The 22110-nt window shown below is 53.4% G+C and overlaps 2 protein-coding genes and 1 long non-coding RNA gene across 6 annotated transcripts in view; 1 reads left to right on the top strand and 2 right to left on the bottom strand.

Moving 5' to 3' along the window:
• Window positions 1-13300, top strand: part of COL2A1 (collagen type II alpha 1 chain) — a 32020-nt gene extending 18720 nt beyond the window's left edge. For 2 of the 3 annotated variants that reach the window (XM_008003028.2, XM_008003027.3), the window contains 30 exons: window positions 22-120; window positions 272-325; window positions 765-863; window positions 1260-1313; window positions 1719-1772; window positions 2129-2182; window positions 2427-2480; window positions 2727-2771; window positions 2918-3016; window positions 3264-3371; window positions 3714-3767; window positions 4044-4097; window positions 4479-4532; window positions 4907-4960; window positions 5216-5323; window positions 5828-5881; window positions 6317-6370; window positions 6995-7156; window positions 7353-7460; window positions 7634-7741; window positions 8098-8151; window positions 8324-8431; window positions 8611-8664; window positions 8847-8954; window positions 9195-9248; window positions 9700-9807; window positions 10166-10454; window positions 10909-11096; window positions 11440-11682; window positions 12217-13299. In XM_008003028.2, coding sequence (XP_008001219.1) covers window positions 22-120; window positions 272-325; window positions 765-863; window positions 1260-1313; window positions 1719-1772; window positions 2129-2182; window positions 2427-2480; window positions 2727-2771; window positions 2918-3016; window positions 3264-3371; window positions 3714-3767; window positions 4044-4097; window positions 4479-4532; window positions 4907-4960; window positions 5216-5323; window positions 5828-5881; window positions 6317-6370; window positions 6995-7156; window positions 7353-7460; window positions 7634-7741; window positions 8098-8151; window positions 8324-8431; window positions 8611-8664; window positions 8847-8954; window positions 9195-9248; window positions 9700-9807; window positions 10166-10454; window positions 10909-11096; window positions 11440-11682; window positions 12217-12363 — 2883 coding nt within the window. In that variant the 3' untranslated portion in view covers window positions 12364-13299. Of the gene's footprint in view, window positions 1-21; window positions 121-271; window positions 326-764; window positions 864-1259; window positions 1314-1718; window positions 1773-2128; window positions 2183-2426; window positions 2481-2726; window positions 2772-2917; window positions 3017-3263; window positions 3372-3713; window positions 3768-4043; window positions 4098-4478; window positions 4533-4906; window positions 4961-5215; window positions 5324-5827; window positions 5882-6316; window positions 6371-6994; window positions 7157-7352; window positions 7461-7633; window positions 7742-8097; window positions 8152-8323; window positions 8432-8610; window positions 8665-8846; window positions 8955-9194; window positions 9249-9699; window positions 9808-10165; window positions 10455-10908; window positions 11097-11439; window positions 11683-12216 lie in introns of all 3 variants that reach the window. The other variant, XM_073020671.1, reaches the window with a different exon arrangement.
• LOC140712760 (uncharacterized) lies at window positions 2966-4116 on the bottom strand. The gene is made up of 3 exons (XR_012094487.1): window positions 4023-4116; window positions 3253-3458; window positions 2966-3067 (listed from the first exon to the last, which is right to left on the bottom strand). It is a non-coding gene; the product is annotated as an uncharacterized lncRNA (long non-coding RNA).
• A 3195-nt stretch (window positions 13301-16495) lies between the features above and the next one.
• On the bottom strand, window positions 16496-21810 carry TMEM106C (transmembrane protein 106C). 2 transcript variants are annotated; one of them, XM_008003022.3, is made up of 8 exons: window positions 21729-21810; window positions 20943-21154; window positions 20009-20072; window positions 19362-19521; window positions 19130-19270; window positions 18630-18679; window positions 18105-18158; window positions 16496-17235 (listed from the first exon to the last, which is right to left on the bottom strand). In XM_008003022.3, exons 2-8 carry the CDS (start codon window positions 21124-21126, stop codon window positions 17139-17141), a joined length of 750 nt encoding a protein of 249 aa, XP_008001213.2. In that variant the 5' UTR covers window positions 21127-21154; window positions 21729-21810; the 3' UTR covers window positions 16496-17138. The 2 variants fall into 2 exon arrangements, with proteins under 2 accessions (XP_008001213.2, XP_008001212.2); XM_008003021.3 differs by having other exon boundaries at window positions 21658-21766.
• Between the last annotated feature and the right edge of the window lie 300 nt (window positions 21811-22110).

Below are 22110 nucleotides of genomic sequence, written 5' to 3'. Positions count from 1 at the left end.
TCCCTGTGTGCCCTTGTGTAGGGAGCTCCTGGAGAGCGAGGGCCCAGTGGTCTTGCTGGTCCCAAGGGAGCCAATGGTGACCCTGGCCGTCCTGGAGAACCTGGACTTCCTGGAGCCCGGGTAAGTAGCAAAGCCACTGTTGCCCTTGGCTTCAGACTGTGGGCAGACCCTCAGGCCCTTCCTGGCTGGCTCCCTCCAGCCCTGCACTGCCAGGATTGGGAGGTCCTGGGGCCAGCTCCTGACCCCACCCTCTTCTCTCTCCTGAACAAAGGGTCTCACTGGCCGCCCTGGTGATGCTGGTCCTCAAGGCAAAGTTGGCCCTTCTGTAAGTCTATCCTCGGAGGGCTGCTGGAGGGTGGGGGGATCTCCTTGGGGAGGCAAGAGAAAAGAGAGATGGGAGTTTGGGTTGGGGAGGCCTGGAGTACTGTGAATTTTGAGAATTGTGGTGGGGGTAGATGGTAGGCACTGGGGCCAGATATAGCCTGTACAGTAGCCGTGAGCTCTGAAAATGCCACTTCATTATGCATTTGGGGCTTATCCTTGGAGGAATGATGACATTGTGTGTGCACTTTCTTGGGCAGCTTTCTAAGCTCAGCGGTGTCTTGCTGTAGATGGGCCCATGAGTGTGGTGTGGTCAATCCTAGATACTGAGCATGTGTGACTGGTGCCTAGTTCTAGGTCTACCATGTAGGCCCTTAGTGGATGTTAGATGGATGGATGTAGTCAGAGTGTCTATGTTATGAGGATGGTGTTCTCTCTTTCAGGGAGCCCCTGGTGAAGATGGTCGTCCTGGACCTCCAGGTCCTCAGGGGGCTCGCGGGCAGCCTGGTGTCATGGGTTTCCCTGGTCCCAAAGGTGCCAATGTAAGTAATAATTTGCTCTTCCATTTCCTTCCATGTGGTGCTACCTACCTCCCTGCCCTCTTGGGGAAAGGGCTGGGTCCTGAGTAGAGTTTAGCCAGGGACAGTGATGAGTGGGGCTTCTGTGCCATGGGTGGCAGTGGGGGTCTGCATGTGATCTGGGGAAAATCCACAGCCCCAGAGAGCGTCAGGGCATTGCAGCCATACATTGTTCCATGTGGCAGTGCCCAGCAGGCTGGCTGCCATTATGGCCCCTGAACAGAAGAGAAGGGCTGGTAATTTGCTTTATCTCGGCTGTCCATCAGGATGTGGCCCCAAGCCTCAGTCCCTGCAGCCTGCTCTGCCCCTAACTCCCTACCAAACCATCTGCCCCATGGCCCTGCCCTCTCTTTCCTCTAGGGCGAGCCTGGCAAAGCTGGTGAGAAGGGACTGCCTGGTGCTCCTGGTCTGAGAGTAAGTATCCTTCCCCATTGCCCATGGTTTGGTGTTGGCTGGGCATTTGCAGGGAGGACAGGGAAATGGCATCCCCATGGCATGGTCCTGGGACCCCTTGGTATTGAGTGTTGATCCCTGCGGCTGAGCCCCATGTTGGCTGGGCCCTTTGGGTGTCTACACAGGGAGACTTCTGGTTGCCATTGGTCAGCAGGCCAGGGAGCTGGGGAAGGCTTCCATGCTGAAAACAGCTAAGAAAAGATGGGGCCTGGGAAGGAAGGGAGGGAAAGGTGTGGAAATGGGGTTCAGCTGGGGTATCGTGAAGGTCTGGAAACTGTGGGCCAGAAGTACCTTTGCCCAGTCCTAGGGGGACTTCAAGAGGGAAAAAAAGCATGTCATTACATTGTCTTTTTCTCTTCCCTCTAGGGTCTTCCTGGCAAAGATGGTGAGACAGGTGCTGCAGGACCCCCTGGCCCTGCTGTAAGTACCTTCCTAGCCTCCCCGGGTGACCCTGGGGGCAGGGGCTGGGAGGGGTGGGGGTGGGAAACCACAGATCCATCCAATAATGGAGCTGACGGATGTGGATGTGGGCTAAGCTGGTACACCAGACTCACTCTGAGCTGAGGCAAGGTGTCCCAGGAGGCTGTGTGGACCCGCATTGGTGGAGAGGAGTGTGGGTGGCTAATGGGAGTGCAGGGAGGCAGGCACATACTGTCTGAGCAGCGCAGGAAGACGCCTGTCCTGCCCACCCTGCTGACCTCCCCTGGGCCCTGCTAGCTGTGGCTCTCAGGGTCTCTGGAACACTGGCTCAGCTCACCTTTTCTTTTCCTCTGCAGGGACCTGCTGGTGAACGAGGCGAGCAGGGTGCTCCTGGGCCATCTGGGTTCCAGGTAGGTGGCTGGACCAGGCTGTCTGTCTAGTTCTTTGCCATACCAAGGGCTTCCTGGGACAGCAGCAGGCACCATCGCTGGAGGGCCCACGCCTCTTGCAGGGTGCCAAGCATTGAACCTTCCCTGCACCCCTGGCTCTCATTGCTCTTGCCTCCTTCCTTTGGGTCTACCATATACTGTGCCTCCCTGGGGGCCAGGGCAGCAAACTTACTCCTTTGATAACGCTTGTCACTTTGGCTTCTAGGGACTTCCTGGCCCTCCTGGTCCGCCAGGTGAAGGTGGAAAACCAGGTGACCAGGTGAGTATGGGGCTCTTTGGACCTGCAACCTGTTTAGATGGGAAGGTCGTTTCTGATGCTGGGAGGCAAGGGCAAGAGGGCATGAGGAGCCCTGTGAGGCCTGGGAATGTCCTGGACCCACATCCCAGCCTCCAGAGATGACACAGTCCCCCATGGGAGGAGTGATGTTCAGCCCCGCCGTGGAGGACTGTTCAGGGCTCTGTGACATGAGGACTTCACACTCACACATCTTTCTTTATTCTCCAGGGTGTTCCCGGTGAAGCTGGAGCCCCTGGCCTCGTGGGTCCCAGGGTGAGTGTCCTGTTGGCCACTGCAGGCGGCCTCCTTGGGCCTGCCCTGGGTTCTAGGCTCCTTCTCCTTTCCCCACCTCCCTGCTTCTCCCTGGGCCTTCTCCCCCATTGCTCTTGGTTGATCACTTCTTGGTGACTCTGCCGCAGGGTGAACGAGGTTTCCCAGGTGAACGTGGCTCTCCCGGTTCCCAAGGCCTCCAAGGTGCCCGTGGCCTCCCCGGCACTCCTGGCACTGATGGTCCCAAAGTAAGTGAGGCTGTGTCCTGTAGGGGTCTTCTCGGCAGCCTGGGAGTCCCACTGAGCAGGGAGAAGGGGAGCGGGCTCAGGAGGAAGGAAGAATAGAAGTGGGGGGCGGAAGATGGAGCTGGAAAGGAGGTATACATAGGAGGAAGGGAAGGAAGAGGGGTTTGGGGCCCTGGTTACCCAGGCTCCGCGAACAGGGGTTCAAGGGGAGGTGCTGTCCACTACAGACTCCCTCTTACCTCCATCCCAGGGTGCATCTGGCCCAGCAGGCCCCCCTGGGGCTCAGGGCCCTCCAGGTCTTCAGGGAATGCCTGGCGAGAGGGGAGCAGCTGGTATCGCTGGGCCCAAGGGTGACAGGGTAAGTACTGGGGTTACGGCCTCTCACCAAAGATGTGGCTTTGCCACGTTCCTGCCCCTTGTGATTACTTCCATTCCCTCGTGGCACCTGGTAATGAGGGTTTCTGTTAGCCCTTCTTGAGGAGCTTAAAGACTCCTTTCCAAAGCTCCCTGCCTTTTAGTGACATCCTCTCCCCTTGTTCCTTCATCTTGCCCCTGCTGCTCCTGACCCACCCTGAGACCACAGCAAATCCCTCTTGGGCAGGGACTGGGCTCTCCCTAGCACCCCAGCCTGGGTGGGACTGAGCCAGCCACAGGGGTCCTGGGGTGCCCGGCTGAGGTGGCTGGTTTTCTCTTCCTCCAGGGTGATGTTGGTGAGAAAGGCCCTGAGGGAGCCCCTGGAAAGGATGGTGGACGAGTAAGTGAATGCGGGTTGCCGGACTGCTGGGCATTGGGATCCCAGCCCTGCACCCAGGAGAGCTGGGAAGGGGGCTGGGCAGTCTGCCAGTGGGGTCCCTGGTCCTGTTCTGTGGGGGATGGGCAACTGCAGGGACTTCTCTGTTAAACTGGGGCCAGAGGGTAAGTGGGAGCTCTGGAGGCGGTGGGAGGGCACACCAAGGTCCTCTTGGTGTAGAGTCCCATGTGCTCGGCTGGCTCAGCCTGCCTCCCTCACCTCTACCTGCTCTCCCTGCAGGGCTTGACAGGTCCTATTGGCCCCCCTGGCCCGGCTGGTGCTAATGGCGAGAAGGTGAGTCCTGGCTCCTTTCCTCTCCATGCCTTGCCTCCCTGTCATGCCTCCTTCTTATCTCCTGCCAGAGGCTGTTCTGTCTTCTCCTCACTCATCAGTCACCTTCCTGCCCGCTGGGGCTGTGAGGGGTGAAGAGGGGGTCCTCTCAGAAGTGAAGCCACTGGCAGTGTTCCCTGTCGGGTGGGACAGCTGGGCTGGGGGTAAAAGTGCATTCAGCAGAGGCCGAGAGGGTGCGCGTGTGGGCTGCACAGTAACACAGGCTGTGCCAGGGGGACCTGGAGCCCCCTCCCCACGAGCAAGGCCCCCCAAATGCACTTTGCCCTCTCCCACTCGACTCCCCACCTTCTCACCCCTGGTTCTTCCTCCCCTCCCTGCCCTTAGGGAGAAGTTGGACCTCCTGGTCCTGCAGGAAGTGCTGGTGCTCGTGGCGCTCCGGTGAGTGTCTGCCCCTCTGAGCCTGGCTCTGCCCTCGGCCCCCAGGAGCCAAAGAGCCAGGGAGCCAGTGTGGGCCCTCGTGCTGCCTGGTGGCCCTGCGTGCTGCCAGGCACTGGCTCCCTCCCTGCCCGCTGGGTCTAGGGAGGGAGGAGAGATGGGAAGGGAAGGGGGAAGGCACGTCACTCCCATGATGTGCTCAGGTTGAGGGCTTTTGGGTTAACAGAGCCTCAGCCTGCGTTTAGGACTAAGGCTGCTTTCAGATGCCCGTCTCTGGGGAACAGGAGGCTGGGCAGGGCCCAAGGGGCTCTCGGAGGGGAGAAGAAGTAGGTCAGGCAGCGGGGCCTGACCTCTCACCATGCCCCCTTCTCTCACAGGGTGAACGTGGAGAGACTGGGCCCCCTGGACCAGCAGGATTTGCTGGGCCTCCCGTGAGTATCTCTCTCCATCCGCCTGGCTCCCTCCACTCAGGCCAGCTCCACATCCAGCACCCTCGGGCATCAGAGCTTGTCGGGGAGGGAAATGGACGCTCCTCTCCTCTCCTTTGCCGCCTCCATACCAAGAGAACCATCGTATCCAGGCCAGGGTGGACACACATGCAGATACTCAGAGTCTCCCGCTCCTCTGGAAGAGCTCCAGGGCTTTGGCCTGCCTGTCACTCACCCGCCTCCTCCCTCCCATTATAGGGTGCTGATGGCCAGCCTGGGGCCAAGGGTGAGCAAGGAGAGGCCGGCCAGAAAGGCGACGCTGGTGCCCCTGGTCCTCAGGGCCCCTCTGGAGCGCCTGGGCCTCAGGTGGGTAACGCTGCACTCCCCCAAGAATTGTTCCCTCAAGGAAGGGCTCTTGGGGTGCAGATGCGGAGGCCCCAGCAGGCTGTACACAGAGGCTGGTTCACAGGCCTGGGAACACCCCCATGTCGGTAGAAGGAGCTTTCATGGTCCCCATGTGGCATGTGGGCTGTGTGGGTAGGGTGGAGGGACTGACAGAGTACAGGCTGGCCACCGACCACCATAACCAAGCTGCTGGTCTCCTGGAGAGGAGGGAGCGGTGGCAGGAAGAGCTTCCCAGGAGGCCAGACCCCAGACCAGTTCCGTGGTTGCCCGACGGGCTTCTACTAGAACACAAGTCTCCTGCGGCAGAGAGGACAGGCTTGCCTGGGGCAGCCTCTTCAGGCTGGGTTTTTAGTGCCAAGAAAGCTGCATCTTTGAAAACCTCAAGGGTCCATTGTTGGGGCTCAGACAGAAGCCCACTGACCTCCCCGGGCACTGGGCCTCACTGTCTCCCTCTTTCCTTCCCAGGGTCCTACTGGAGTGACTGGTCCTAAAGGAGCCCGAGGTGCCCAAGGTCCCCCAGTGAGTGAGGCCTCTCACAACCCACCCTGTACCTCACAAAGAGGGCCTGGCCCCAGAGGCTCCCATGGCGGGGGGTGTTCTGGGATGCCTCCCACTCTTTTCCCAGCCCTGCGTTGGCCCCCAGCCTAAGGCCACCCACAGCCAGGTGGGAGAGAGGGCGCCTGAGTGCACAGTGGTCCCGGATTCCCCAGCTTGAGGCTTGCCCCTTGGTCATCTCCCTGAAGTGCTGACTGCAGAAGTCGGAGGCAGGGGAACAGCCTGTGCCTGCTTCTGTGGCCAGACCCGGGAGCCCTTTCTCCCTCCCTGGCTCCCCCTTGCTGCTTTGCAGCCCCTCACCCTTTCCACACCAGGCTCTGAGACCACACCCCACGCCCATTTGAATCTCGAACCTCCTGAAGGCTTGAGGTTCTCAGGGACTCTCCTCTCCCCACACAGGGAGCCACCGGATTCCCTGGAGCTGCTGGCCGCGTTGGACCCCCAGGCTCCAATGTAAGTGATTCTCCTGGCATGAGAGGCACAGGCGGCATGGAATAGCCTGGTCAGCACCCAACAGGGTCTGGATTGCTCCAGGTGACTGCCCTGCTGGCTCGGTGGGCAGGACAGGGCCGCCACGATTACCTTCATCCTGGACAGATGTTTTTTCAGCATGTTCTGTGCACCTGCCCGTGTGCTTTAAAGCAAGTCCACATGTCCTGGGTCGCTCTCAGGGAGTTTACATGGAGGGAGTAGGGGTGATGAACTCACTGAGTTCACCAGCGCCATAGGCAGAGGGAGTGAATGCTGGGGTCAAGCTCAGGGGTCAGAGGGGCAGAGGTGGCGCAGCTCCTGAGGAAGAGGGATTGAGGACAAAGGGAGGAGGAAGGAGGGATTCCAAGTAGATGGGAGAAAGCAAAGCGAGCAGGGGCTGGAGAAGCCAGAGTGGCTTCCCAGAGCTGTCTTACATGGTGAGAAGGTTGCAGAGGTAGATTGGGGTGGGGGTTAATTTGCCCTTAGTGTGGGGAGGTAGAGAAGCCCCCAGAGAGGAAACTACTGTCGATGAGGCCATAGTGACTTTGGCAGCCTGGATGAGGAAGGGTGAGATGAGCCCTCACTTCCCGCATTTTCTCCTTCTAGGGCAACCCTGGACCCCCTGGTCCCCCTGGTCCTTCTGGAAAAGATGGTCCCAAAGGTGCTCGAGGAGACAGCGGCCCCCCTGGCCGAGCTGGTGACCCTGGCCTCCAAGGTCCTGCTGGACCCCCTGGCGAGAAAGGAGAGCCTGGAGATGATGGTCCCTCTGTAAGTCCCTTACCAGGCCCATGCCAAGGTCCCTGGGAGCAGGGTCGTGAGTGGCTTCTGAGCTCACAGAGCATGGGGTGGGAGGGAGCAGGGGCCGTGGGGATGCCAGGGAGCGGGGCTGCACAGAGCTATGCTGAGAAGGCGGAAGAGGCTGGGCTACTCTGTCAGTTCTCATCTCCTGCCTCTCCTCTCTCAGGGTGCCGATGGTCCACCAGGTCCCCAGGGTCTGGCGGGTCAGAGAGGCATCGTCGGTCTGCCTGGGCAGCGTGGTGAGAGAGGATTCCCAGGCTTGCCTGGCCCATCGGTGAGTGTGGGGTGTCCCTCCCTCCATCCAAGCTGGGCCCTGCCTGCCAAAGCTTCTGCCTCCCTCAGCACCCTCAGGACTGTCCCTTGTCTGCCCTCTCCCTGAAGGGTCAGTGGGCCCTGGGCAGGGGTGCTTACCATGTGCACTCATCGTCCTTGTCTCTGTCCCTCCAGGGTGAGCCCGGCAAGCAGGGCGCTCCTGGAGCATCTGGAGACAGAGGTCCTCCTGGCCCCGTGGGTCCTCCTGGCCTGACCGGTCCTGCAGGTGAACCTGGACGAGAGGTGAGCAGTGGGACCCCCTGGAGTGGCTCTGATTGGAGAGAGGGGCCCTGTGAGTCTCTGTGCTGGGCCGGCCAGAGCAAGTCCCAGGCAGGGCACTGGAGAAGCAGGTGGCAGTGTCAGCTGACAGGCCTGAGAGCCTAGGTGCAATGGGAAGGTTGTGAGGGAGAGAGACGGGCATAGAGACCAAGAGCTGCTTCCAGAAGGAGGAAGAAAACTCAGTGAGGAAGCTTTGGCTTCAAAGTGTGAGTGAGTTAGGCAGAAGAGGAGAGGCCTGGGCTTCTGAGGGGGGCTGGGGGAGCAGAGGTGGAGACGGGCAGGAAGCAGCTCTAAATGCATTCTTGTTTCCCTTTGTCCAGGGAAGCCCCGGCGCTGATGGCCCCCCTGGCAGAGATGGTGCAGCTGGAGTCAAGGTGAGTGTCTGGTGTCTGTGTATGCAGTGGGATGGGGAGGACATTGCCTGGGGCCTGACAGGTCAGCCGGGGGTGGCTGGTTGGAACCAGTCTCATCTCAGCCTAGAAGGACCTTCTGTTCCTGTCTCTTCTGGAACATTCTTCTCTGAGCCTGAGACCTCTCTCCTGACAGGGTGATCGTGGTGAGACTGGTGCTGTGGGAGCTCCTGGATCCCCTGGGCCCCCTGGCTCTCCTGGCCCCGCTGGTCCAACTGGCAAGCAGGGAGACAGAGGAGAAGCTGTAAGTATCCTGAATTCAGTAAAAGCCGCCTTCCCCTGAGCGGTGGGGCTGAGGCAGTCCCCGGGTTTAGGCAGTCTCTGGACTACAGAGCGGTGGCCTCAGTGCCCAGCTGGGGGCAGATGCAGAGGAGGCCCTCACCTGTCTTGGCTTTTCTCTGATGCTGCGCTCACTCTCCTCAGGGTGCACAAGGCCCCATGGGACCCTCAGGACCAGCTGGAGCCCGGGGAATCCAGGTGAGTATCCAAGTGTCCTGCACTGAGTCTCCACCAGGGGTAGGCCTGGAGGGCAACCGGCCTCCAGGTGGTTCCCGGGCCTCCAGCCCTGTGGTTCCAGGGATTCCTCAGCTTGGGTGGAACAGGAGGGGACTCCTGTCCTGGCCCTGACCTGACTCAATCTGTGTCTATCTTGTTCCCAGGGTCCTCAAGGCCCCCGAGGTGACAAAGGAGAGGCTGGAGAGCCTGGCGAGAGAGGCCTGAAGGGACACCGTGGCTTCACTGGTCTGCAGGGTCTGCCCGGCCCTCCTGTGAGTGTCACTGCCTGCGTGGGACTTCCCGAGGCCTCCTGCCACTCAGAGCCCACTTGAGCTCCCTGTGCTGCTAGGACAGCTTGGGATCACCCTAAGCAGTTTCTAGGACTTCCTCAGGGCTGGAGGGAGGAGGAAGTGGAAAAGGAATGGGGCTGGGACATAAAGCTGCTCCCCCAGCTCCCAGGATATAGATATGTCCGTGCTGACCGCGGTCTTTTGCCTCTTCCTTCTACACAGGGTCCTTCTGGAGACCAAGGTGCTTCTGGTCCTGCTGGTCCTTCTGGCCCTAGAGTAAGTGACTTGGAGTTGGAAGATGGAGGGGGCCCTTCAGAGGGTGCGGGCCTGTGTTCCCATGAGGAGGGAAATGCTGCTGCTTCTGGGGAAGCTGTGGGCTCAGGGGTCCTCACTCAGCAGTGGGGGCAGGACTGGCTCATGTGCCTATGGCCAGAAAAGCACTTGAGGCCACAGTGGCTGCAAGACAAACACAAAGCAGCTCTTGCTGCCAGACAGACCCCTGGTAACAGCATTTTACAAAGAGGAGCTTAAGAGGGTAGGCAGGCCATGGAGCTATCCTGCTGGTTCTTGGCCAAATAGAGACCAACTTAGGCTTCCATGACTGAGCATGTGAAGAACGGGGGGTGGGGTGGCTGGTGCTATCAGGATAGCCACCTACCCAGCCCTGGCGACTCCCCAGCCTTCCCTGTGGTGACCACTCTTTCCTCACGACTGCTCTCTCTTGCAGGGTCCTCCTGGCCCTGTCGGTCCCTCTGGCAAAGATGGTGCTAATGGAATCCCTGGCCCCATTGGGCCTCCTGGTCCCCGTGGACGATCAGGCGAAACTGGCCCTGCTGTAAGTGTCCTGACTCCTTCCCTGCTGTCGAGGTGTCTCCAGCATCCGGGAGGCTTGAGCTCTTTTTTCCTCAGGGCCTCTTTTAGGGCATCCACCTGCAGTTAACAGTGATGGCACCCTTTATCCTGAGGTCTCCTCAGAGGTTCACAGGGCCCATGATCAGTGCTGGGAAACTGAAGAGAAGGGTTAAGGAAGAAATAGGCATGGTCCTGTGGTTTCCTTGGTCCTGGCCTGCTACACCTCTGCCCCACCCATGGGACTGGGAAGAGGGATACTCTAGTACATTCTAGCAAATGGGGATGGACACGGAGGGGCACTTTCCCACAATCGTGGCTGATCTCTCTGTTTCCTGCTGCAGGGTCCTCCTGGAAATCCTGGACCCCCTGGGCCTCCAGGTCCCCCTGGCCCTGGCATCGACATGTCCGCCTTTGCTGGCCTAGGCCCGAGAGAGAAGGGCCCCGACCCCTTGCAGTACATGCGGGCTGACCAGGCAGCCGGTGGCCTGAGACAGCATGATGCAGAGGTGGATGCCACACTCAAGTCCCTCAACAACCAGATTGAGAGCATCCGCAGCCCCGAGGGCTCCCGCAAGAACCCTGCACGCACCTGCAGAGACCTGAAACTCTGCCATCCTGAGTGGAAGAGTGGTAAGCTTGGAGGACAGGATCCCCCACCCTGGGAAGCAGGGAGTCAGCCCTTAGGCACAGCAGCAAGAGAGGAGACGCCCCCTACTACAGGGCAGAGCTGGGCCTGGAAGGTTCTGCCAGAGGGTTCCTCTCTCATTTCACAGCAGAGAAGCTGCAGCCCTGGCACCTGTCCTGCCATGGCTACTTGGCCAAGGTGACCTCAGGGTGGACTCCATCCACCAGCCGGGCACTGCTCCTGCCCTCTTTGCATGTGTCCTTTCTTAGAGCTGGACTTAGCTCATGCAGATATCCCTGCCCCTGCATCCTTCCAGGTTCCCCTCCTTTCAGGCCACGTGTGAACCTCATCCCTTGTCCCTGTAGGCCTTTCTGTCCCTTTCAGTCAGGCCTGGCCCTCTCAAGCTTTTGCGTCTGTGCCTGTCTGAGCCCCCATGGGTGCTGCCTCTTCCCCCTGCAGGAGACTACTGGATTGACCCCAACCAAGGCTGCACCTTGGACGCCATGAAGGTTTTCTGCAACATGGAGACTGGTGAGACTTGCGTCTACCCCAACCCAGCAAACGTTCCCAAGAAGAATTGGTGGAGCAGCAAGAGCAAGGAGAAGAAACATATCTGGTTTGGAGAAACCATCAATGGTGGCTTCCATGTGAGTACCTGGGTGCCCTAGATGATGAGCAGAGATGGCTCCTCACACTCTTTCTTTTATTTCTCTCTGGAAGCTTTTAGCACCTTCCCCATATTTTCCTCCAGTTTTCTGTTGGGCTTGAGAGGAGGGAAAGAGGAGGAAGAGTATTTTTTTCCCATGTGGAGGTGGGAAAAGAGGTCCTCTGAGCTTGCTCCACTCCTGGAAGCAAAAATATCCAACTAGCTCCCTGCTGTCCCAGCACCCTTGAGGTCCTTGAACCATGAACTCTTGGCAGCCCCTACAGTCCCTGGTCCCATTGAATGCCAGCTCCTAGGCCTCACACTGCTGCTGTCTGCCCCAACAGTTCAGCTATGGAGATGACAACCTGGCTCCCAACACTGCCAACGTCCAGATGACCTTCCTACGCCTGCTTTCCACGGAAGGCTCCCAGAACATCACCTACCACTGCAAGAATAGCATTGCCTACCTGGACGAAGCAGCTGGCAACCTCAAGAAGGCCCTGCTTATCCAGGGCTCCAATGATGTGGAGATCCGGGCAGAGGGCAATAGCAGGTTCACGTACACTGCCCTGAAGGATGACTGCACGGTGAGTGGGGCCGTCAGAGAGAAGAGCTGCCTGTGCCTGAGCTGCCTGGAGCAGGGCTGAGGGTTGGCCCGCAGCAGCTGTCAGGTCCTAAAGTGACAGGATCATAAGAGGCATAAGTTTGAGGGTCATGTAGAGAAGATAGGCTGAGTGACAGGTGAGGGAGAGGCACATATCATTCATCTTCTCCATTCCCCTGACTCAGGGGAATAAAACCCTACCTGGAACCCAATGACTGTTATAGAAGTGTTCTTACAATGTGTACAGGGTGAAGAAGAGGTCACAGGTTGGGAGCTCACTGTAGGGAGTGGGGAAGGACGGGAAGGGCAGAGTGGAGGAGGGCCCTGCTGCTAAGGATAGGAGTTGAAGTGGAGAGGCCTTTGGCAAGCCAAGAAGAGGTCTCAGGAGCCCTCTCAGTGTGGTTCAACCTTGTAGGCTCTGATGCTCGCCAGTTTGTTCAGTTTTGGGCTCCTGGGCAGCTGGAACTGGGTAGCAAGGCATCTACTGAACAGAGCCTCCTCCTTTTTTCTCCCCTAGAAACACACCGGTAAGTGGGGCAAGACTGTCATCGAGTACCGGTCACAGAAGACCTCACGACTCCCCATCATTGACATTGCACCCATGGACATAGGAGGGCCTGAGCAGGAATTCGGTGTGGACATAGGGCCGGTCTGCTTCTTGTAAAAACCTGAACCCAGAAACAACACAATCCGTTGCAAACCCAAAGGACCCAAGTACTTTCCAATCCCAGTCACTCTAGGACTCTGCACTGAATGGCTGACCTGACCTGATGTCCATTCATCCCACCCTCTCACAGTTCGGACTTTCTCCCCTCTCTTTCTGAGAGACCTGAACTGGGCAGACTGCAAAATAAAATCTCGGTGTTCTATTTATTTATTGTCTTCCTGTAAGACCTTCGGGTCAAGGCAGAGGCAGGAAACTAACTGGTGTGAGTCAAATGCCCCCTGAGTGACTGCCCCCAGCCCAGGCCAGAAGACCCCCCTTCAGGTGCCGGGCGCAGGAACTGTGTGTGTCCTACACAATGGTGCTATTCTGTGTCAAACACCTCTGTATTTTTTAAAACATCAATTGATATTAAAAATGAAAAGATTATTGGAAAGTACCTATTGACTTGTGGTTTGTTCTTTAGTTTCTTTTCCATTAATTCTCCATTCTGTAGGCGTGCCCAAATAGCAGTCCTAAGGACTTCTTCTGTTGATTTTTCAACCAAGAGTAAGGACACTGAAGCCACACTGCTGGGGTTAGCAGCCTCACACAAACATGAACTTGCCTCTCTGGTAAACCTTGGCACTATGTGAAACCCATTGTTGAACAGGACCAGAGACCAAAATTTGGGAAGGGAGGTATGCCAGAGGAATGGCATTGCTCTTGAAGGTAAACACTGAACACAGCTCTATGACACATTAGTGCCCTGCCAGCTTAGGGTGTAAGACCACATGTGGGCTGCATCCTGCTGGATCGGAGACGTGGGAGATACTCCCTCGAGAAAGGGAGAAGATAGGGGAGTTAATCCTGCAGGGGCCCATGGTTAAGTGCACACAATCAATCTGAGTGATCTATTTATGTCCCCCTATAAGATGTTTGGTTGTAGGTCAAGGAGAGGTGGAAATGTGACCTGCCCCACCCATATTCCTCTTTCCTGTCCCCACCCCTCTAGCCCCCATTCTTCACTCCCTGGGCCTGCACTTAAAAGTTTCCATATACTCTGAACACTAGTCTTAAGAATGGACTGCTTCCCATTTCTTCCTACTCTTGGGTGTCCCTTGCCTTTCAATGACCTGGACAGGTGGCAACAATAAGCAAGTTGTCCCCTTCTCCAGTAGAGGGCCACAGTGACGGGAATGCATGAAGTGGGCGAGAGACTCCAAATCAACCAGAGGGCAGTAGTATTTTGTGAAGTAAATTTCCAGATATTTGGCACAGCTGATAAAACAGAGAGCTACCCCTTTCGCTGTCCCCTTCTCCCATCCCTGCCCCTGCTTCCTCCAAGTTAAGGTTGACAGCTTTTCTATTAAATAGTAAAAATAAATAAGACACTTGTGTTGGATTTGTATGTATTCTCAATTTATGATATAAATTATCACCAGATAATTATAATAATCTATACCTATATATTATTATATAATATATACCTAGGTTTATATATGTATGTATATACACATACATACATATACATCTACAATAATAATATATACCCCGTCAGAGCTAGTTCATGACAAAGGAGTAAAATGAAAACATGATCATTGAAAACACATAATTAGAATAGCTATCTCATAAGTTAACCCTTCCACCTACCAAGAGCGCTAATTAGGGTCGGAAGAGAGGTGACATATATGAGTTCCTAGCTGGAGCTAGAGTGTTGAGCTCTGCTCCAACCTGTCAAACTCCAGAGCCTACTTACTCTTAATTAAGTAGTTCAGTAGATTGTCACCATCAGCTTAGACCTCTGCAAGATAAGTCCCAGGATCAAGGTGATTCCTTGCAGTTCACCTGCTTCTTGAGTGCCTAGTCAAACCTAGAAGTAATAGCAGCTGCTCCCTAGGTAACTGCCGCATGAAGCAGAAGGAAGAGCCCAGGGTGGTGCACAGAAAGCTCTACCTCTGCCTGCACTAGGGTCAGGTGGAAATTGCCACCCTGGCTGGCAGGGCTGTGCTCCCTGTGCTGCTTCCTTGTCCTCCCTTGGCCCAGAGGGGAAGGTGAGAATAACCAGGATCGCTACTAACTTCTGTGATCCCTGATGCCCCCAGAAAGGAGATAGTCTTACTGGTCAGAATAACCTGTGGGATAAATTCCCGACCCCAGCAGGACTCAGGATAAATTCCACTCAGCAGGACTGAGTGGAAAGACCCAGCTTGCTGATTTTAAGGGGCTGGGCCAGGCTTTCCCTTTCTTGAGCCTCCTCATCTCCATGGAAGTGTCTGGCATCAAAGGCTTTGGACTAGGAGTTGGCAGTCTCAGCTCCAGCTAAGACTTACTTCCAAACCCCTTGGATACTGTACAAATCACAGAACTTCTGAAGTGGGTTCCCTTCTAAACAACTGAAAGAACACAGAATCTTAAAGGAGTGCTAACCAGGTAATATTTTATTTATCAAGGCAAAGAATAAGGATTGTTTTGTCCAGAGAAAATACCTGAGACCCTATTGATTCATGTAGTGTTTTAAACAAATAGGCTGATTCTTTTAATAATTTCTTTCACACTTTGGGCTTGAATCCCTGAGAGTTGACCCAGAGATCGTGGAGGTCCTGCATTGAGGTACCTAGGGTTGCAGAATAGTTGGTGGAGATAAACTGTGGCCTATATAAGGCCTGGTGAGCATAAAAGATGTGTGATGGTGTTTTAAACTCTAGCTATGACTCTGGACAAAATGCATTAGAAATTGCAATCCTAGGCATACAGCAGGTACTCAATAAATACTTTCTCGAATGAGTAAATAAATGAATGGACATCTCTGTATGCAGCAACTCTTCAACAAGGTGATACGGAATAAGTAGTTCGAGATAAGAAAGAGGTCACAGTACAGATAAGTATAGTTTCTGGCCAAGCCAGAAACTACAGAGAAGAGAGAGCTAGCAAAGCCTCTCTCCAAGAAACACACTCTGAAAACTTCAGTCCATCGGGAACACAATGGTGATGACAACGACACCAAAGCCAGCCACTTCCTCTTTCTATTTGGGGATACTGAGAGAATATTCCAGGCATTTGTTCAAGAATTGACAGACACTACAATAAAGCTATGCAGAATATCCCAAAGTGCAGTCTGAGATGCTAATAATGTAAACAGATACAGAAATTGATAGTATTATAACATTGGATTTATTGCTATATGTTTTAAAAATGTAAGTGCTCTCATTCTAAAATAATAACTGGATTTTAAGATAATATCAAAAGCAAGAAATGTTACTGAGGCATATGGTCACAAAAGAAAAATGTTTCAAAACTGAAGTACCAGTATGAGTATCTTTTTCAAAATTCCATGAAAATTCTGTTACATAGGCTATTTGGAAAACAGGAAAACTAAAGAGCAAATGTAGCAATGTGAACATCTTCATGTGTTTAGGGCATGTTTTGATTAGGGCAACATTCTCAGAAATGGTGCACATTTGCTTCTGTGTAAGTGGTGATATCCCATCATCAATCCACATCAGTCATCACTGTCATGTACATGTGTCACTACATGATCCAGGGCAACACTGAAACTTAACCCTCAGCTTCTGGGTTCCTCCGTTATGGTCGAAGTCAGCCCATCAGTCATGAAATTTAGCCTTAGTTTGAAGATTCAACACTATACAGATCATTACGCAAATATTGAAAACCAAGCTATGGGAAGGGAGACAAAAACTAATATACAACCCCAGCCACCATCTGTTGTTGTTAGGGTTTCCTGAGGTTCCAGTGTTATGGGAAGAGCTAACTTCTGACACCTGACTACTCAAGCTTCTTAACTAGATTCTCTGCCATCCTGGGGCTGTAGCCTAACCTTAGGTGGCACAGCAGGTGATGACGACCCAAGAAACTTACAATCTCAAACCAGGATGTCTTAGTCAAGACTGAATTCCAACCTCCAGGGGGCACTGAGTGCTCTGCCCTGGAAGGGAACAGGGTAGCCCTGTGCCGCAAGAGGCAGATGGAGGAAAATGAGGCTGTTTGCTGTAACAGGAACTCATGGGAATGGGAGTACAATCGGTACAATCTCTTTCCTCCCATTCCATCCTGACCCTCTTGGCAGGGAACTATTCTACGGTTCCCCCAGAGATCCCTACAAAGACACCCAGGCAATCAGAGGAGACACAGATGAATCAAAAGCAGGGTTTATTTTTCTATCAATCCCCAATCCATGTTCCAGCCAATGGATGAAGGGTGAATCAAGCCCCACGTAGACTCTTGGTAAAAACAATTCTAACATTCTAAAAAAAAAAGCCAACACACTTTTTTCTTTCTTTCTGAAAAGCTCCCAGGCCTTTGGGAACAGCTGAAACAAATTCACATCCTGAATAGGTCTGTTTTCTCTTAGGTATTTGGATGGTCCCTCTCTGCTGCCACTTCTGCACAGATGAGGCACTGATAATGGCCTGCAGCTCACTCACATCCCTAGCTCCACGTCACCCCATGGTTTGATAACCTAGAACCATGTTATGATTTCCATTTATAATGCCCTAAGAACAGCTGAAAAGATCTGTATTAAATTCTGAAAACCTTTATTGAGTGCCAACTATTTGCTGGGCACAGGCTAGGCACTGGGCAGTGATTCTGCTGGTTCTGAGAAACATAAGTGGTACCATAGGGAGGTGTCTCCTCCTAAGTGGCAGGAGGATGTTTGCTGGGAGTTAATTCCTCCTCTGCTTACACCACATGTGGGTAGGTACAGAACTCAGGCCTTGGGAACAGATGCTGTGCTCTCTTCTACAGGTGCTATGTGGAAGAACCAGTAACAGTTGTTAAATAGCTGTGGAATTTCCTCCACAATCCACATAGTGATGTGTCTCCAAGGAGCTCTGGGTCATGAGGCCAATGTATGAAATCTTCACTGAAGTTCTAGGGAAAAGAAAACCAAGAAGAATTAATTATGTTTGGGGGATGAAATAAGCCATAAAAATGTCCCAGGAAATTTTTTGCAAGTTCAGGCAACAATACCCAGGGGCCCCAGGCACACACCCTCATTGTTATGTAACCAGGAGGCCAGAAAATCTTTCCACATTCACAGAGATACTGTGCCAGGAGGTGGCCTTCTAAACAAGGGTTCTCAACTGGGAATGATTTCACCCCACAGGAGACTTCTGGCAATGCCTGAAGACATTCTGGGTTGTTACAACTAAGGGATGGAGGGTTTACTACTGGGATCTAGAGGGTAGAGGCCACGAATACTGTTAAACATCCTACAATGCACAGAACAGCCTCCTACAACAAAGGGCTGGCCCAAAGTGTTCATAGTGCCAAGGCTGAGAAACTCTGCTCTAACCCTCATATTTCACGTCTGCAGCAGAGTCTTGTCACTGGCAAATTTAACAGCCATGGTTCCAGAAACAACCCTAAAGGTCCATGACATGTGGTAACCTGTGTGGCTAGAGAGGAAGTCTGGTCAAATGCTCAGTACTTAACATCTTGAGAAAGCTTTTCTGTTCATGACTGTCTCATCTGGATTCTGAGGGGATCATGTGTTTAGTTAAACTAGACCCATTTTATGGAGAAAAGGTTTGACTGCTCAGGGTGACTGGTGATTCGTGAAGGGCATGTGGACACCACATCTAGAGAACACCACGGGTCTACTGTATCTGTGCCTGTGAGGCACTGGGTGTCCCCTCGGGCTAGGTGCCTCTGCCCTGTGGCCACACAGGGGCCTCCTGAGCAAAGGTGGTGGGCTCACATGGCCGCACAGGCCATCAGGATAGGGAAGAGAGACGCACCGCATGAAGATCACTATGTTGTGCACCAGGATATCAGGTACCGTGCAGAAGAAGCTACCAAACAGCAAATATGGAAATAGTCAGTGTTTTTTGTTTGTTTTAAAAAGCTTCAGCAGAAGACTGCAGAATTATACTGTCCTGCTTGAGGTGAATCCCCTCCCCTTTCCAACCTCAGTGCTGCCAAGGCTCGTCAGCTCTCAGTCCCTGCCACTGTCGTTTTCATCCTCCCACAGCATCATACCACTTTCTGTTTTTTCAAACTCATCATATAAGTGCTGGCGCTTGGAACCTTAGTGGCTTAACGTTCTCTTTTGAAGTTCCAGCACTTCCGTCACATATCAAATAATACATTCTTCAAATATATGCATAATACATTCTTCAAATAAATCTCAATACATCCAAAGCCAGGGAACCTATAGGCCAAAAGCTGAGACCTAAGGCAGGACCAGGCCCCAGTCAATGAAGTATGACTTTGAATCCCTTTCCTCCAGTAGAGAGCACACACATAGAGAACAGTGTCCTTACTACACATAGGAAAACGGTCCTCCCATCTCGGCCTTCCCGGTAAAATTCACCTGAAAATAAGATACCAGAGTTGGTCTGTGGCCAAGCAGGCTTGACACAGAACAGTGTCATTAGCAATCCAAAGACCTTGGGTCATTTTTCCATCACATACAAAATACTGCCCTGAGATCGTCCCTAATACAGTCTATGAGCCTCTAATAGATACTGCCAACCTCTTCCCTTTTGAGAGGCCAATGGACCTCAGGCTATAACACTGCTGCTTCTTAATTTGTAGCAAATCTTTTTCTCTTACAAATTATTCTGCTCCCCAGATGCTTAAATGCTAGCTGGTTTTTCTCACAATTATTTATAATTACAGGGCCCATCAGGTTTTCCTCACCACCAGTTCCTACAAGTAGAAATGAGAAGACACAAAGGAAAGTGACACAGCTATGGCATTCCTGCAGGCCCCTACTCTTCTCTCAGGCCTGTGGGGCAATGTTCCTAAAAGAACAGCATACCAGTTGCTCACTCCGAGGTGGAATAAGGGAGACGTTAGTAGTCACATATGTACCGACCACTGTGTTCATGTACTGAATCTGGCTGGACAAGCTGGTCACTGCCACTGGGTAGAAGTTGGAGTTCCTGATTTTCAGGGTGGCCTACATCAGGGCAAGTCAGGAAACAAGTGTAAGTGTCCTGGGTCCCAGCCTGGCAGGTGCATAACCCAGAGAATGAGACCCTAAGGCTTACCATGATGGTGAGAATTACAAGGGAGTCTTGCTTATTAAATGTGACTTTCACCACTTTGATGCCGTCATCATCCACAAGGACTGAATGCGGAAACAGGAAGAAAACCACCAAACCAGATGCCAGGAGACAAAGCAGGATGGACAGGAGGACATACTGCTTACTGTAAATGACACAGCACATGACCGACCCAGGCATTCAGATATCAAGGTTCAGTGTGTCAAGATTAAACACAAAACCAGGAAAGAGAAGGGAGTGAAAGGGAAGTTCCAAGAGCCAGGAACCATAAACCAGTCAAGAAGCAGTGAAGCAGGAGAAACCTTTTAAAACTCCTTTGAACACTGTTTGCACTCTGGGAAGAAAAGCTGAAGAAAGGAGCTATGTGGACAGAGACAGTCCCACACCTCCCAGAACACCCCACTTTCCCAATTTCTTCTAATTCCATTCCTTGACCTTCAAAGCATTTCCAGCTTCAAGTTTCTTTCCCCAGATTGTGATGGGGGCAGAGATATCCTGCTTGGGCAAACAGTTACAAGGAAAATGGGGAACTTATAAGAATGTATGTACTTTTCAAAGAATTAACTGGCATTCATACATAAAGAGATTAGGGACAGAAGTAGGTATTAACAGGTAAGAGGCAGGTAACTCACGTTCGCTGAGGGCGCAATCTCTGATCACTGTGTGGGATCAAAGCCACCAACTCATTTACTTGCTCTAGAAAAGAGCCAAACAATTATTTTGTAAATCCCATGTGTTGGCAGTACTTTCCTTCATGTCTCACTTGAGCCTGCCACAACAAATATTCTTCTGGAATGAGACGTTTTTAAAAATACTAGTGAAATTCACATGTTGGGTCTAATGAACAAGAAACAAGAAAGTGCCACAAATTATAAAATATCTATTAGTGCTGCTAGCGTAGTGACGTGGAAGTTGAAAAACCTGGGATCCTGTTCTGGCTTTACTACATGGGCTTGGTAGAGTCGTTGAATCTCTCAAGGCCATGGTTTCCTCGCCTTTCATATGGAAGCTTTGGAGTAAATTATTTGTAAGGTTCTAACCAGCTCTAAATTTCCATGACTCTCCAGCTAAACTGTTAAAGATTTTCTGAGGGCCAACTTGTTAATAGTAATAGATGATCCTGTACCAAGGTTGAGTGTTTGTCTCTCTCTCCTGACCTGATATATTTTTCTGACCTTAGGCTGTCAAGGATTAGCTGTCCATTTCCTTGAAAAGCAGCTTCCAAGATGGTTTCCCTGCAAAGCTGTCCCAAACCTTGTGAGTGACAGTGATAAAGAAATGCACCTGTCAACTAACCCCACAACATAGAGCAAACTGAATATTCCAAACCTCAGGAAAAGAACAAGAGTGGAGGTGAAGAAAAGAAGAAAGGGTTGGAAAAATAAGGAGAAGAAGAGAAGTTGTGGAACTGCCCAAGTGTATTAAGTCAGTAGAACTGGCTCCTGTCCAGGGCACTGTCTCTGACTGTTACGGTATTACTGCCTAGAAGAAAAGTTGTCTGGGCAGACAGGAGAACTCCAAAGGTACCTTGGGATTCTCATTAGGGAATCATCCCTCCGTGATCACCTGTTGGAATGTAGCCTGTCCCCTGGCACGTGAGACAGGTGATGCTATCTCTCCCGGTGAATTCCACATATGGGAACTGAGCAATGGCTTCTTCCTGCTCTCGTTCAGCCAGCAAACCGTCCCTGTCATCTTCTTGCTTTCGCCTGCAGGAGGGGCGAGCAGCAGCTGAATGCTGAGACCCCATGGCCGTGATATGCCACTGGTGTCATGTCCTAAGATGAAAAGAGGGAGTGCATGTTAGCGGCCCCAGTGAATCACGACAGAAATCGCTTGTTTCTATAAGAAAACTAAAAACGCAGAAATAACAAGTTGCTGCCCTGAGTGTGGTCCCAACACCTGTACGATTTCCATCGGGATCCCCATTTTGTAGTACTGCTCCCCACTCCGCTCTTATCCGCCACACACAGCCGGTGGGGGTGGGGAGGGGGAACGGGGCCTGCCTTTCGCGCACCTGCCTCGATCCTCACCGCCCTGGGACTTGGAGCACCCCCACTCCCACCTGGTTCAGCCTTGCCCCTTCCTCTTCACTATTTGTAAGCTCTGTGCCCTCCTCGAGCAACAAACAGGCACCAAATTGATAACGGGCCTTAACGATTCCCATTCCTCTCCACCCCCCAGCCCCGGGAGGCGGGCTCAGGTCACGCCCCCTGGCAAAGAGCGATGCTCTGAGCCCACCAAAGTGGCCCAGGCAGGAGCGAACGCCAGCGTCCCAGACCTGGAGGGCACGAACTCCCAGCAGCTCCTCTCCGGCCGCTCCCCCGACCACCTGCCAGCTTGACGACTTACCAGCCTCTTCGGTCGGCGGAGCGGCACGAACTCAGCGCGCAGGCGCCAAATACCAAGCCCGCTCGGGGGCCGCCGGAGCGCGCTCGCGCGTGCGCTCTTCGCGGCTCCGGAGGCCTTCCCGTCAACGTCGCCGCTGTCTCGCTCCCTCGGTTCCGGGAGAGGGCGGCAGAGAGCGCCGGGGAGCTGCGAGCCTGGTTGTGCCGCCGGGGTCGTCTGCGGAGTCCGGAGGATGCTCTGCTGTTCGCTAGATAGGCTGGGAAAGGCTCCAGTCAAGTTTCCCGAGCAAAACACTTCTCTGCTGCGAGAGGAGGAAGGTGCTGCCGGCTACCGAAGCCATTCTGAAATATTCTTTAGAGCACAGGAGCTGTGTAGTCGCTGAGGC

This window comes from Chlorocebus sabaeus, chromosome 11, assembly GCF_047675955.1.
Source record: "Chlorocebus sabaeus isolate Y175 chromosome 11, mChlSab1.0.hap1, whole genome shotgun sequence".
Taxonomy (NCBI): domain Eukaryota; kingdom Metazoa; phylum Chordata; class Mammalia; order Primates; family Cercopithecidae; genus Chlorocebus; species Chlorocebus sabaeus.
The sequence above is the reverse complement of the archived record's forward strand: the minus strand, read 5'-3'. Positions and strand labels throughout refer to the sequence as shown.